The sequence below is a fragment of the Malurus melanocephalus genome, unplaced genomic scaffold, assembly GCF_030028575.1.
Source record: "Malurus melanocephalus ecotype Western Australia unplaced genomic scaffold, MMel_1.1 scaffold_0, whole genome shotgun sequence".
NCBI classification, from domain to species: Eukaryota; Metazoa; Chordata; class Aves; order Passeriformes; family Maluridae; genus Malurus; species Malurus melanocephalus.
Window position 1 is genome coordinate 4,190,400 of NW_026623232.1, and position 12,393 is coordinate 4,202,792.

Here is a 12,393-nt window from a genome sequence, read left to right on the forward strand (position 1 = left end):
GGGAGGTGTTGATTTGGGGGTTTTTCCGACTAAATGTGAGGTCGGGACTTGGTTTTGTCGCTTGTTATTGTTGTTCCTTTTCCATTTCATATAAGTTAATGACATACCTGATGTTTGTAAAGTACTTCCTTAGATAAAGCAACCAGGCAAGGAAAAACAAGAAGAGGGAAAACGTCTGTTGTTCACATCAGATAACCTTAGAACTAGAAAACTTCTTGCATACATTTGAATAAGTTCAGACATGCTCTTATTCCAATCTCCTGTCCCGCAGTTCAAAGATTCCCCGCCCCCGGGGCTTTATTATGCTAAAGAGGTCATTACTGAGAGTCACTATGGAGAGATCCCGGTTTGCAGAATGAGGCCCACCTCCTAGTTACCAACGTGTTTACATTTTCTGTCGGTCATAAGCGGAGGAAATGTGTGTTAGCAACCCGCCGGGCAGGCTCGGGAAATAGAAGGAATAAAGAGGGAAATATGTTTCAGCTATTGCGCAGTAGATGGCAAATGTAGATGATTAGGGAGCACTTAGAGGTATCGGGCGCAAAGGCGGTGTTTGCCGTAGACATGGTTGCTGGAGAGGGCCAGATCCCGCTCCCGGGGCAGGCAGCCCTGGCCTCGGTGCTCGGGCAGGCTCGGAGCGAGATGAGAGTCCCCGGGAGCACGCCTGCACCTCCGTGCTCTGATAGCCTGGCGGGGAGTGGAATCACGCGGGTCCCACTCTCAGCGGCATGGGGCAGTTCCAGGAGCCCTTCCTTCACCGAAGCGGGTGCCAGTCCCAAGGGCACAGGGCACCTCCGCCTGACCGCTCGTGGCCAAGGGGCGACCCGTCCGTGACGGGGATATCCMCGCTCCAGATGATGGAGGTGGCTTTTCTACCGGACGACGGCGGACTCGACACTCTTTCACTGCCACGTTGAGTGTGAAGGGGCCCAATTTCGGAAGCAGAAATGCGATCACCCGAAACAAGTCCACCTGGGGACCCCCACCCCTCTCTATTCCCTCGGGGGACTCAGTGAAGGGGAAGGACTGRGGTCCCAAACCCTGAGCTGGGCTGAACCAAAAGAGGGCAACGCCGTCCGCTGGGGAAGGCTTGGGCTACCGGGACCGGGCGGGAGACCCGGACGGGCAGGGAGGTCAGTGGCATCCGCACCCCGCGCACACCGGGGCGCCGCTCCCGTGTCGCCTCTGCGTTGCTTCAGAGCTTCACCCGCTGCGGGGGGACAGCCTGGGCGAGCGCAGCGCAGGGGGACACAGCAACACTCCGGCTCAGCGCGTGTTCCGCCTGCTGGCTGGAATAATTGTAGTAGTAGTAATAATAATAATAATAATAATAATAATAATAATAATAATAATAATAATAATAATAATACCCTGTCGGCTGGTAGTTCACCCTTGGAATAACGAGCAGATGTAAGAATATTTAATGGGAAAGATTAGGTTACCAATTGTACAACACTAATACAAAAATAACGGCGAACTTCCCCCGAAGTAACTCGCCTGAGCAAAGCCCATTTTACCAATGCTACCGCAGCAGAGGCGCCATTCAGGGAAATTAWTTTTTCTATTAATTCAACTAAATGTAGGAGTTTTAGGGTGGGGGAAAGGAGAGGACATAGCATCTTTTTCCCCTTGTAGAGACAAATGGATTCTGCTATGAGGCTACATACGCTTTAAATCCTAATGACTGGAGACAAAGGTGAGCGCTGGCAGTTTGATCTGTCCAAAGTTCAAAGATCTGAAATCTCAATGAGTTTCTGTTTGAGGTGAAGGGGAGAAACAAACACCATGGCAAGGCTTGGGCCAGAAAGTTGCCAGTGAAATGCGACGTTATTTACACTAATCTATCCTTAACTGCTACTTTGTCACAATGGTCAGAATAATTATTAGAAAATAACCAGAGAGAACAAAGGCAGGTTTTCTTCTTATCGCCTCCCGTTTTCCACTCTTCACTTCCCCGAATTATTTAATCCCGCTGAAACAGACCTTTCGATACTACAAATTGCAGAAAATGTACAAACTATTTTTAAAATTACTGTCTTTACTAGTAGCTCACAAGGCTGGCTTCGCATTAAGAAGGGAAAAAAAATAAAAAGAAAAAAGAGACATTTTGCTGCACAACCCTAGACATGCAAAAAATCAAACAAATTGCATTTTGATTTTAGCTATTAACCATTCTCCTATATTTCCTAAACAATGTTGCAGAGTGGGAGTTTTGAGGGGACTTAGGTGTACGTTCTGTACTCCGGTCACTCTCTGTGCACTATTGTGCTGTGCTTTTTGCCTGGTCATTGTGTGTTATGTGTATTTCCACTTGTCTCCCTTGGAAACAAATACATGTTAATTATATGCATGTTAATATATACAATATGTGCATSTATATTCCTCCCGAGAGAACTTTATATTCCATGTTTATAAGAGGATAATTGGCTTCTTCACAAATTAAAGTTATCACGAAAATGCACATGAAATCTATTTATTTATTAAGTCTCTGATTTAAAAATGTTATTTTCAGAGTGATTAATCACATATGCTCATTCATATATGCCTCGATATATACAYATATACATATATATGTATACATATATATGCATATATATATTCATATATGCCTCGATTCCATTTTATCATAACAGAAAAGAAAAAATACAAAGTTATGTTATTGCAATCAAATGTTTTATCTATAATATTACCATAAAATTAAAACGGAGACAATTATTCTAAAGTCTACTTGGCGTTACAGCAAGGGAATTAATTTATTTCGTGTTTGTGCTGACGGACCAATTTCAATACCTACTTAACACATTTCAAAACAATTTTTGAAGCTATGCCAATGGCTGAAGTGTTTTCTCGAGCCGTTGTTTTATGATTTACTTATGTTTTAGTGACACTAATAGGATTCAAATTAAAAACGGTCCGGTATTTTGTTTCTTTCTCGTCTTTCAGTAGTCCCGAACATTTCAAATTAATTCCTTCCAAATAATGTGCGTCTTCCGATTGTTTGCCGATGTAGATGTCAGCGTTGTCCATTCGCACTCAGGAAACAACCCAGCAATTACTTGTGATTTTATTTCTCCCAATTGACCTTGGCAGCTGAAGTTGCTTTTATTCCACCGACTCTTCCCTTCTGCGAAGGGCAGGTGCTGTTCGCAGGKGCTCCGAGGAGGTGCCACGGGCGGGGACCCCATCCTGCCCCTCTTGTAGGGGCGCTCAGGACTGTCGGACCCCGCGGTGGAGAAGGGCTCCGCTGCGCCAGGGGACCCTTCCGCGTCCCCTCGCCCCCGGCTGCAGGGTCCCCTCCACGCCGCCTTGAGAGCCCTTGACCCGCCGGCGCACCCAGCATCTCCCCCTCGTCCCGGGCCGGGGCTCTCCTCACCTCCCAAACTCCGCATAAATCTTTACAGAGATCCCCCATCGCCCCGATTTACTCCCCGCTYGTATTTAATAACGCTAAATGAGCCGTTCTCGCTCCCTCGCACGTGGCCTGTCAGAGGTAATTGCCGAGTAGGAAAAGAGGAAGTTCCCCTATAAATTGAGGTATCGGACGGAGCCTGGAACCTGAAGCCTGGCGGGCTCCCGCTTTGCCTCTGTCCCGGACGCGGGGCTGAGACGCCACCTCTGACAAGGGCAAAAGCCTCGTACCCTCCAGCTTCTTCCCTCCAAGCACGGAGTGAGCGGTTCGGCGGGAAGGAGATGCTCGTAAACTCCCCTCTACACATTGCGGGGCGCGGGGATGCACCCTCTTCTTGGGGAGCCCATTTTTAGCTTATTTTTGCACTCTGGCTGGGGGTTCTCTGAGCACGGGATTAAAGCAGCAGCAGCAGGACAGCTAGGAGCGGAACGGAAAATGGGACTTTTCTCCCTGCTGTCGATTTCCAAGCCTTAAACTGATCGCAGAATGCTGCGTGCTTTGCGCCGGGGCCCCGCGTTTTTAACGTGAGCTGCATCCCTGTCTTGTCAGTGACTCATTGCCCACCGCAGACACCATTTGCCTACGAGAAGAAGGGGAGGAATATAATCTTGCAGGCGAGTGGCGAAAGGGCGCACGCTGCATCCGTGACAGGCTCCGCTCCTTATCTCTGAGAGGTTTGGAGCCGCGTCGGTCCGCTTAAACCCTTTTATTACCCACGCCCCAAATATTTCCATTACACACGGTCTGTGCTCCTCAGCTGATATGTGAAACTTGCTGTCTTATCGCTGTCGGTCGATTGATATTTTCCGTGTATAAGCCCAAGGTATTAAATCAATGTCTCCACTCTGCAATGGCATATTCTCTGTAGGCTAGTCTATGGGAGACAAGTGAAGTCCTGCTGAAAGCGGGCTTCATCCTGTCACGATTCTCACGAAGCTTCTTTTGGCAGAAGAAGCGGGGCTTTAAATAGGATCCGCCTGCCCAGACTCGGTGCCGAGTAGCCCCGAGCTGCCCCTGGCTGCGGGGGGYCTGCTGATGTTTGCCATTTCGGGCCATTCGGAGGCGAAGGTGCCACACAGTCGGGCCATGGGGTAACCAGCCGCACACGGCGACGGGGGCAGAACCGCCTCCCCTCGCTGCGGGACCCGCATGCGGCAGCCGGGGGGGCCCTGCGGTAAATGCCCGCCCGACCAAGAGCACCCGTGCCGCACGACGCGGGAACCGGCTCCGCGCTGCCGGGAGAGCCGTGCGCGCATCTCCGATCCGGGTCACCGCTGCTCCGGCCACACTGGCAAAGCAGGGAGGCTCTCCCAAGACTTTTTTTTTTTTTTCTCCCGTTTTTCGCTGGGTAGTAGTGCTGGAGGAATGTGGTGAGATTTCTGGGACTCTGGCTTGGCTTTTCTAAATCGAACCTTTAAAATTTGGTTTGTCGCCGCTGTCCCTAACCCGTCAGGGGGCAATTGTGTGATAATTATAAGAATTACACAGTTCTTTTATCTGGCGGCCGTGCACGAGCACGGCTCGGCACAGCAAAATCAATTCACGCTTAAACTCCCCTCCCCCGACAAAGTCTGTTGCTGGGGACCAGAGCTCGCCAGTGCGGCTGCTGGTGTCATTTCGACGGATGGTTCCGAGCCAGAACAACAAAGCGGGATCTGGACCTTTCCAGCGGCCCGGAGCCGCGTGGAGCCGCCCTAGGGATGCTCCCTGAGGGCGTCGTCCTTTCGGCGGGGAAACGCTGAGTCTGGCTGCCGCCRCCCGGGCAGCCCTGGCCGCAAAACACCCAGGAGGTTACATCGCCTCGGGTGGCTTTTTCCTGCCATCCCTCAACCTATCCCAGCACCGTGAATTAGGAATAAAAAATAGAAAAATAAAGAACAGCACCGCACACACAGCTTCACAGACCGGTGACATCGCAGCACACCCTGAGGGCGAGTCCCCCGCCTTCCCTCTGCAYAGGCCTGGCCCTACAAATCTTTTCTCTTCACATTCCCACTTAAGTTCACACTTACATCCTCCGTAACCTGCCCCAGAAATTTTGTAAGAAAATAGCAAAAGTATTTAATTGATAACATTTGATTTATTTAAAGTCCTTAACTGCAAATGATCAAAAACATACTTCACGTATTGAATTCTCAGTTATCGTTTTAAATCAAAATATTTTTTCAATTACAATCACATTTATAAAATTAACAAAATTTCTTAAATTCCCGTGTAATTATTTTTACGGTCATTTAAAGCAATTTCCAGCTGTAAAGAAAGAAAACAATATAAACCATGCAATAAATTAAGAACATTGAAACAGCGAACAGGAATAATAATAAAACCCGTCTGGCTATGCTAACACCGTGTAAAACTGTGGAAAGTGCAATAACACTGGATGAAATAAACTATCGATGGCGATAATTAAACGGCCACAAAAAATGTATTAAACAAGTTTGAAAAGGGGGGAGAGACAAAGCTGTCCTCTTTTCCTTGCATCAGTGTAATAGTCAATGTTTCCTAGGGGAGGGGGAAAGTAACCTGGTTATAGATACACAGTTCTAGCTGGTACACGATGAAGACGTTTAAATTAAATAAGTATGGCATCCACATGTTGATGAGAGTTCCTGATGAACTAGAATCTTTAGTAACAGATGGGAAGAAAAAAAAATCCAACTGGCTGTGACCTCTTGTAACTCTATATTACATCCCAAAACAGGTAACACTTGGAAAAAGATAAGGGTCGCATCCTGCACTCCAAAGCTCCAGTTGGTCCCCTCGGGAGTGCAGGATCCGGCCCGCAGCATCTGGGTTTATGCGGGTTGTATTAGCCGAAGGTTTATTTTGCAAGTATCAAAAGGATGATCCGAGAAAGTAAATAGTCCTCTTGTTGCTTAGAGATTCTCTTAGTGTTTTGCTACTTCACAGCAGTATTGTCCTTCAAAGCCTTTTTAATTAAAAAAAAGTCTTAAATGTCTACTCGCTTCTTCATCTCCGTATTGTTAAAGTATTGCCACATACCTGTAAACTTACATGAGATTATAGAACACATAAGGGAGGGAGAGGAGGGGGCGGAAAGCACAAACAAGTAGTTTACAAGCTCAACAATTTTTCTTCCTTTTAATAACACCCTGCATAGGCTGGGGAGGTCTCCGGGGAGAGGGGCTGGGCGGCAGGGGCCAGAGGGAGTATGTACAAGCGGGAMGCGGCCGGCTTTGCAGGAGGTCGTGGTGGATCGTAACAACACACAACGCGTTGCGAGACAATTAAAAAGTAACAGTCCTTTGCACGCAGCGTGMGGAAACACCTTGGTTTGTCTCAGGGAATGCGGGGAGAGAAGCCCGGAAGGGGAGGAGGGGTCTCGGTCCCGGCGGCGGGGGTTGCACAGCTAGGAGGTGTTTAGCACGGGTCTGGAATACACACCTTGGTAGTAGGAGGGCTCTAGGGCCGAGGGCTCGATGCTGCTCCGGCCAGCCATGGAGGTGCTGCCCAGGGGCAGCCCGCCGGGGATGCTGGCACCGTAGGAGGAATATTGCAGCGCCTGCTCGTAGGCTTTGAAGTCCAGCTTGTGCTGCTGCTCCGAGGAGGACATGAGGTTGTTTATGGAAAACGGGTGGTTGAAGGAGTAGTGGGGATCGCCCTTGAGGTGGAGCTGGGGTTCGTGGGCTAAGGAGTGAGGGGGATGTGGGACGGAGGCCAAGGTGGGTACAGAGCTGATGGTGGAGGAGGCGGCCGAGGCCGAGGTCTTTAGTTCCGTGCTTGATCCACTGTGGTCCATAGACTGGGGGCTTGTGGACGGGTTGGAGCTGGAGAGGGAGGTGGTGGTGTCCAGCTGAGCAGGTTTGCTGTGGCCTCTGTGCAGGGGGGAGCTGGAGCTTGAACTAGAGGCCCCGGCCTGATCTTTCCTGCCCTCCTGAGTGCCTTTACTGTTGGCCGGCTTCTCGCACTTGAAGCGCTTTTGCCGGCGGAGGTAACAGCCATTTTCAAACATGTTGCCGGAGTCGGGGTGTAGGGTCCAATAGGAGCCCTTGCCGGGCTTGTCGGGGGAGCGGGCCACCTTGACGAAACAGTCATTGAAAGAGAGCGAGTGGCGGATGCTGTTCTGCCAGCGTTGCTGGTTCTGTCGGTAGTAGGGGAAAAGGTCCATGATCCACTGGTAGATCTCACTTAGCGTCAGCATCTTACTGGGTGCCTGCTGGATGGCCATGGTGATGAGGGAGATGTAGGAATAGGGTGGCTTGGCGTGGGGGTAGGTCCGCTTGAAGGACTTAGCGTCCCGCGTCCTGCCGAGGTTGGACTGGGTGTAGGCCATGGGGCTCATGCAGGGGTTCATGCCGCCGTAGGGGCTCAGCCCGTTCATGGGGGCCGGCTGTGCAGACATAGCGTTGATGCCGCCGGGGCTCAGCGCCGTGCCCATGGCGGCCACGCCGGCCGGCATGCCGTTCACGGGCCCCGCCGAGCCTGCCGGCATACCGGCCACGGCGCCGGGACTCAGCCCAGCCCCCAGCCCCGTGTTGGCGTAGGACATGTTGAAGGAGCTGGAGGTCATGTTGCCGCTGGTCGTCATCGTGTTCATGGTCATGTAGGTGTTCATGGTGTTCATGGAGCCCAGTCCCGAGTTCATGTTGCTCACGGGCACCGAGGAATAGGCCTAGGGCAGCGAGACAAAGAGAGGGAGTTAGAGGGGAGAGAGGTGCGGCGGGACCCCGTAAGGGCCTGATCCGCTCGCCTGGCCCAGCCAGCCGTTCAAACCTCCTGCTGAGGAACGCCGGCCGCTTCCCAGACACCAGGGAAAAGGCTTCCCTAAAGCCTCACAGAAAGGCGACTGTTGCCATGAAAGGGTTTATTTCATATTTATATACATTTATAAACAGACACGGAGCAGGGGTGCTCTCTCCGGACGCGCTCCCGGTTTACCGGCGTGTCGCAGCCTGCGCGGGCTGCACCGGGACGCACGGACAGACCGAATTCCCGGAGCCGCTCCACACCCTCGCGGAGCCAGGCTGCGGGCTCAGACAGCCCCGGGAGGAGGTGTTCTCCCTGCACATTCCCGTATTTTKTTGGTTTTGTGTCCTGTCTCGATAGCAAAATAAACTCATCAGAAATTGGTAGGCGTACACTGCGCCAAGGAGAAAGACTGCATGCATTTTTCTGAGAAAAATCCCACGCATCTCTCCACGCACTAATTCAAATTTATTTTCTAAGAAACATACAAGATGCATTAATGTCTTGTTGCAAAATAATTTTTTAAAACCCTCACCCAAAATAAATAGGTCTTGTTGACCCGTTTTATCTGTGGAAAGCTTTCCTTGTCTACATTTTCTATCAAARCAGTCTTTAAATTACAGTTAAAAAAAAAAATCAACCAGCCAAACACCCAGACTTTCCCAAAGCATGAAAAGCCTGAACTTTTCCTGGCTGTGATTTTCTACAATTGCACGACATAGAAAAAAATTGTAGCACCCTACCACATAACAGAACTCTTAAAAAAAAAGCAGAGCCGGAGAGCCTGAAATTGTGTTTTCCGGTATGGCATCTGATTTAATAGGAGAGAGAAAGATGTTCCCAGTTTACTGGAACTACGGCTAATATGGCTAAGAAAAGCAGGTTTAAACAACGGTTAAATATATAAAGTTCATTTCTGATCCTCACAAATTTCACGAACTTATAAACGCCCTTTTAATTTAGAGGATCACAACTATGTGAGATGGTAGAACTCGGCGGGGTTTCCCACGTTGCATTTATGCAGTTATTCAAATTAAATGGCAAGGGAGGAGAAAAGTCTGAAGTTTTAAAAAATAGCAAAAGCGAAGGTAGCTTAACTTTATGTTTATAGGCAATCAGTATGGCGAGGAAAAATTAGTCTGGAAACGGCACACAATTAGGATGACGCTTATTTGCCCTTAGCCGACTTTCCTTTATTAAAGGAGATGCCAGCCGGGTGACACGTATCTGCCTCTGTCCGCGTGGCCCTATGGGCGCGTGTGCCAGCTCCGGGTGCGGGACGAGGCGTGGGGACTGTGGAGCCGTGTCCGGGTATGCTGATGCAATGCCCGGGTGCGCACACCCAGGTGCTGCCTCGGTGCCGCACTTCCTCAAAACGACTCCTTCCCGGGCGGGAACCCGCGGTGCTGCCGGCCGTGCCGCCGGGCGCTGGCTTCTCCCGGGACCCCCGCTGCGGAGCCTCAGCGGCGCAGCGCGGACCCCAGGCCCCACAGGGCCGAGGCGAGCCGTGGGAAGGCTCCGCGCTCTGCCGTGGCCCTCTCCTCCGCCGCAGTTGTGGGCTTCGGGCCGGTTCTCCTCCTTAGGCGCTGTCAAACGGGCGCGGGGGGCGGAAGCGCCTCCGGTGTGCCGCGGTGCGGACCGGCCCGGGTCCGGGTCCCGGTGGGGGGCGGCGGGTCCGGGTGCGGGCCCCCTCCCCGCCCGGCTCCGGGGCGCTCTCGGCAGCGCCGCCAGCCGGCCCGCGGCAGCAGCGCGCACCGCAGGCAGCCCGTCCGCAAAGTACGGACAAACGGCCGCTTCTCCCACTCCTTTCCTTTCCCCGGGCTTTAACAGGTGAGGGCCCGCTGGCTGAGAGGAGAGAGGCCGGCGGTCCCGCCGAGAAGCTCGGGCAAGGTGCTGCCCCCGACCGGGACGCGCTTGCGTCCGTCTCCCTCGGCCCCTGCCATCTGCCGGGAAGCAGTCGGGGGCCGGCGGCGCGSCGAGTCCTCTGCCCCGAGCCAAGAGTTTACGGGGTGCTTTTGTGCGCGCCGCGAGAGAAGATTACGCCTCTTAGATGAGATCAAGGGCTACCCCCGGCCCCTGGCCCTCCTGACGGTCTCGCAGCCGCCCCGTGTCTTCCCCAAACGCCTCCAGGGCTCCTGGAAGCTGTGTTTTCCTTGGGGAAGCCTAGCCAGTTTCGGCGCCGGAGGGAGGGGGAGGTACGTTTGCGTTGGCAGGATTTGGACTGCAAACCGATTCCTTCGATTGCTGCCCCCTCCAGACCCCTAGCCACCCCCAGATCCTYCCCTCCCCTGCACAGGGGCAGCAGCGAAACCAGACCCTGGGATTTACTCACCTCCTGAGTGTCGGCGTAGTAGCTGTTCCAGTCGCTGGTTTCATGCCCTTCCATTTTCACAGTCCCTAACATTATGGAGCCAACCTGCCCGGTGTAACCATCCAGCCTTCTTGCAAGCGAGAGACGGCAGTAGAAAAGAGCCCAAAAGCTCGACCTAGCAGGAAGCCAGCTCCCAGGAGGGGCGGGGGGTGCTGAATTCTGCTCTATAACCAGCCAAAAAGGAGGCAGGGAGCGGTGCRGGGCGAGACAGTTGAGAAAGTGAGGAAGTGCGGCTGGGATGTGAGTGGAGTTGAGCTGATGTGGATCTTACGTCGCAGAAGTACCCACCTCCTCCTCCTCCTCTCCCCATTTGTCCGCCGCACAAAGGCGTTCGCACCTACAAAGCCAGAGATGCACCTGCAAACAAGGCAGTCCCCCTCGCCTGCAACTCCCCCCGGGGCGGCACTTTATTTGCAAAGCTGCGTAATTGGTTTAAGCTTGTGGGGAAAGAAGGAGAGACAGAGGTGGGAGAGGGGGAGAGAGGGGGGCGGGGGGCGGGACGGGACAGGGGATGGGCACGACCACCCTTTCAGGTGGACAGGATAAATGCTAGGAGGGATCCGGGAAAATTAAATTAGGTAGATGAAGGAAGGGCAGCCCCTTCTATTTGAGGAGAAGCAAAAGGCCATCCAGCCTTAAACCCCTGAGATTAGAGGAAATATTTATTRAAGTTCGGTAGATGCTCCTTTAGCTTGATGGCCAGGATGTGCTCCAAAGTCCAGAGTCTTGAAGTGCACAGATTCCCCCCTCTCCCGCTCCTCATTTCAAAGTTGGCTACCGGGCAGGTACTTCCAGGCCCTGCCGTGGCACCCCACGTTCCCATCGCCCTCGGGGCAGGGGATAGGATTAGGCACTCCGAGCTGTGAGCACTAGGCAGGGGATAGGATTAGGCACTCAGCTTCACGCTCCCCAAAACCTCCCAACCCTCCCCTCATACCACCCCATCCCCCTCTTTCTCTGGGCTAAACTAGCCTTTCAAACCGGGGTGCCGTCCTATGTAGATGGTGATAATGATATTGCTTTTTCGGGTGCCTTATGTTTAGGAACCATATGAGTCACCGTGCTGAGACATAATACTACAGGCACCCAATAAATTCGGCGAGAGGCCTGAATGCGGATCCACTGATATTAACCTCCGCTTGGCAAACATCAGGTGAGTCACTAGAACCATTTTATATCTTTACTGTGGAAAGCCTCCAGCCCAGAAGGCTCATTTGGAAGCTTTCTCTGATGCCAGACACCCAGGAGCAGCAATAATAGGTAGCGGGTATCTCATTTCCAACTTCTTGCTTATTGACCTGATTTCTCCCAAAGAACAGGGGAGGAAGAATCTACGCAGGCTGGTAAAAGGTAAAAAACACTGATAAAACAAACTGACATTGGACAAAGCTTTTTATTATTATGGAGGGAATCTCTCAGTCTTTGCAGATGGATCAAACATTTTCTGCCCTGTCCAGTTCTTCGAGCCTGTGTCAACACCACAGATTTTTCTTGGGTTTCTCTAGCCTATCCCTTGTGAATTCGTTCCCACCTAACTACTACAACTTTTATCACCTGAYAGGAGAAAACAAAATGCAAAAAGAAAAAAAAAATCTACATCATCAACTAGCAACAAACAGCTCCCCCCAAACCCAAACAACTTTTCCAACAGTGAGAATGTGAAGGGGGAAAACAGCTTTCTAGGATTTTGAAACAGGCTTGCCTATCATACCACACAAACTATAATACATACCTGGGTCTAAATTTCAGCTTGATGTGTTTATTGTTCAGTATGACCACAGTTGCTTCCACAGTGATTTGTTCTCGAGTGATCTGTGGAAATGGTCCTCACTAACAGGATTTTAATTTCTTATACAGACACTGGATTCAAATGACGAGATATAGCATATCTCTGCCTCGACAAATA

At 51.5% G+C, this 12,393-nt stretch overlaps 1 protein-coding gene and 1 long non-coding RNA gene across 2 annotated transcripts in view; one reads left to right on the forward strand and one right to left on the reverse strand.

Moving 5' to 3' along the window:
• Positions 1-5,478: 5,478 nt before the first annotated feature.
• On the reverse strand, positions 5,479-10,836 carry FOXA1 (forkhead box A1). Its single transcript, XM_057368120.1, has 2 exons — positions 10,449-10,836; positions 5,479-8,042 (listed from the first exon to the last, which is right to left on the reverse strand). The coding sequence occupies exons 1-2, from the start codon at positions 10,518-10,520 to the stop codon at positions 6,780-6,782; spliced, it is 1,335 nt and encodes a 444-aa protein (XP_057224103.1). The 5' UTR covers positions 10,521-10,836; the 3' UTR covers positions 5,479-6,779.
• A 7-nt stretch (positions 10,837-10,843) lies between these two features.
• The window catches only part of LOC130574776 (uncharacterized), a 1,902-nt gene continuing 352 nt past the window's right edge, over positions 10,844-12,393 (forward strand). Inside the window, exons 1-2 of the long non-coding RNA XR_008965470.1 lie at positions 10,844-10,951; positions 11,531-11,640. This is a non-coding gene — a long non-coding RNA (uncharacterized LOC130574776). The remainder of the gene's footprint in view (positions 10,952-11,530; positions 11,641-12,393) is intronic.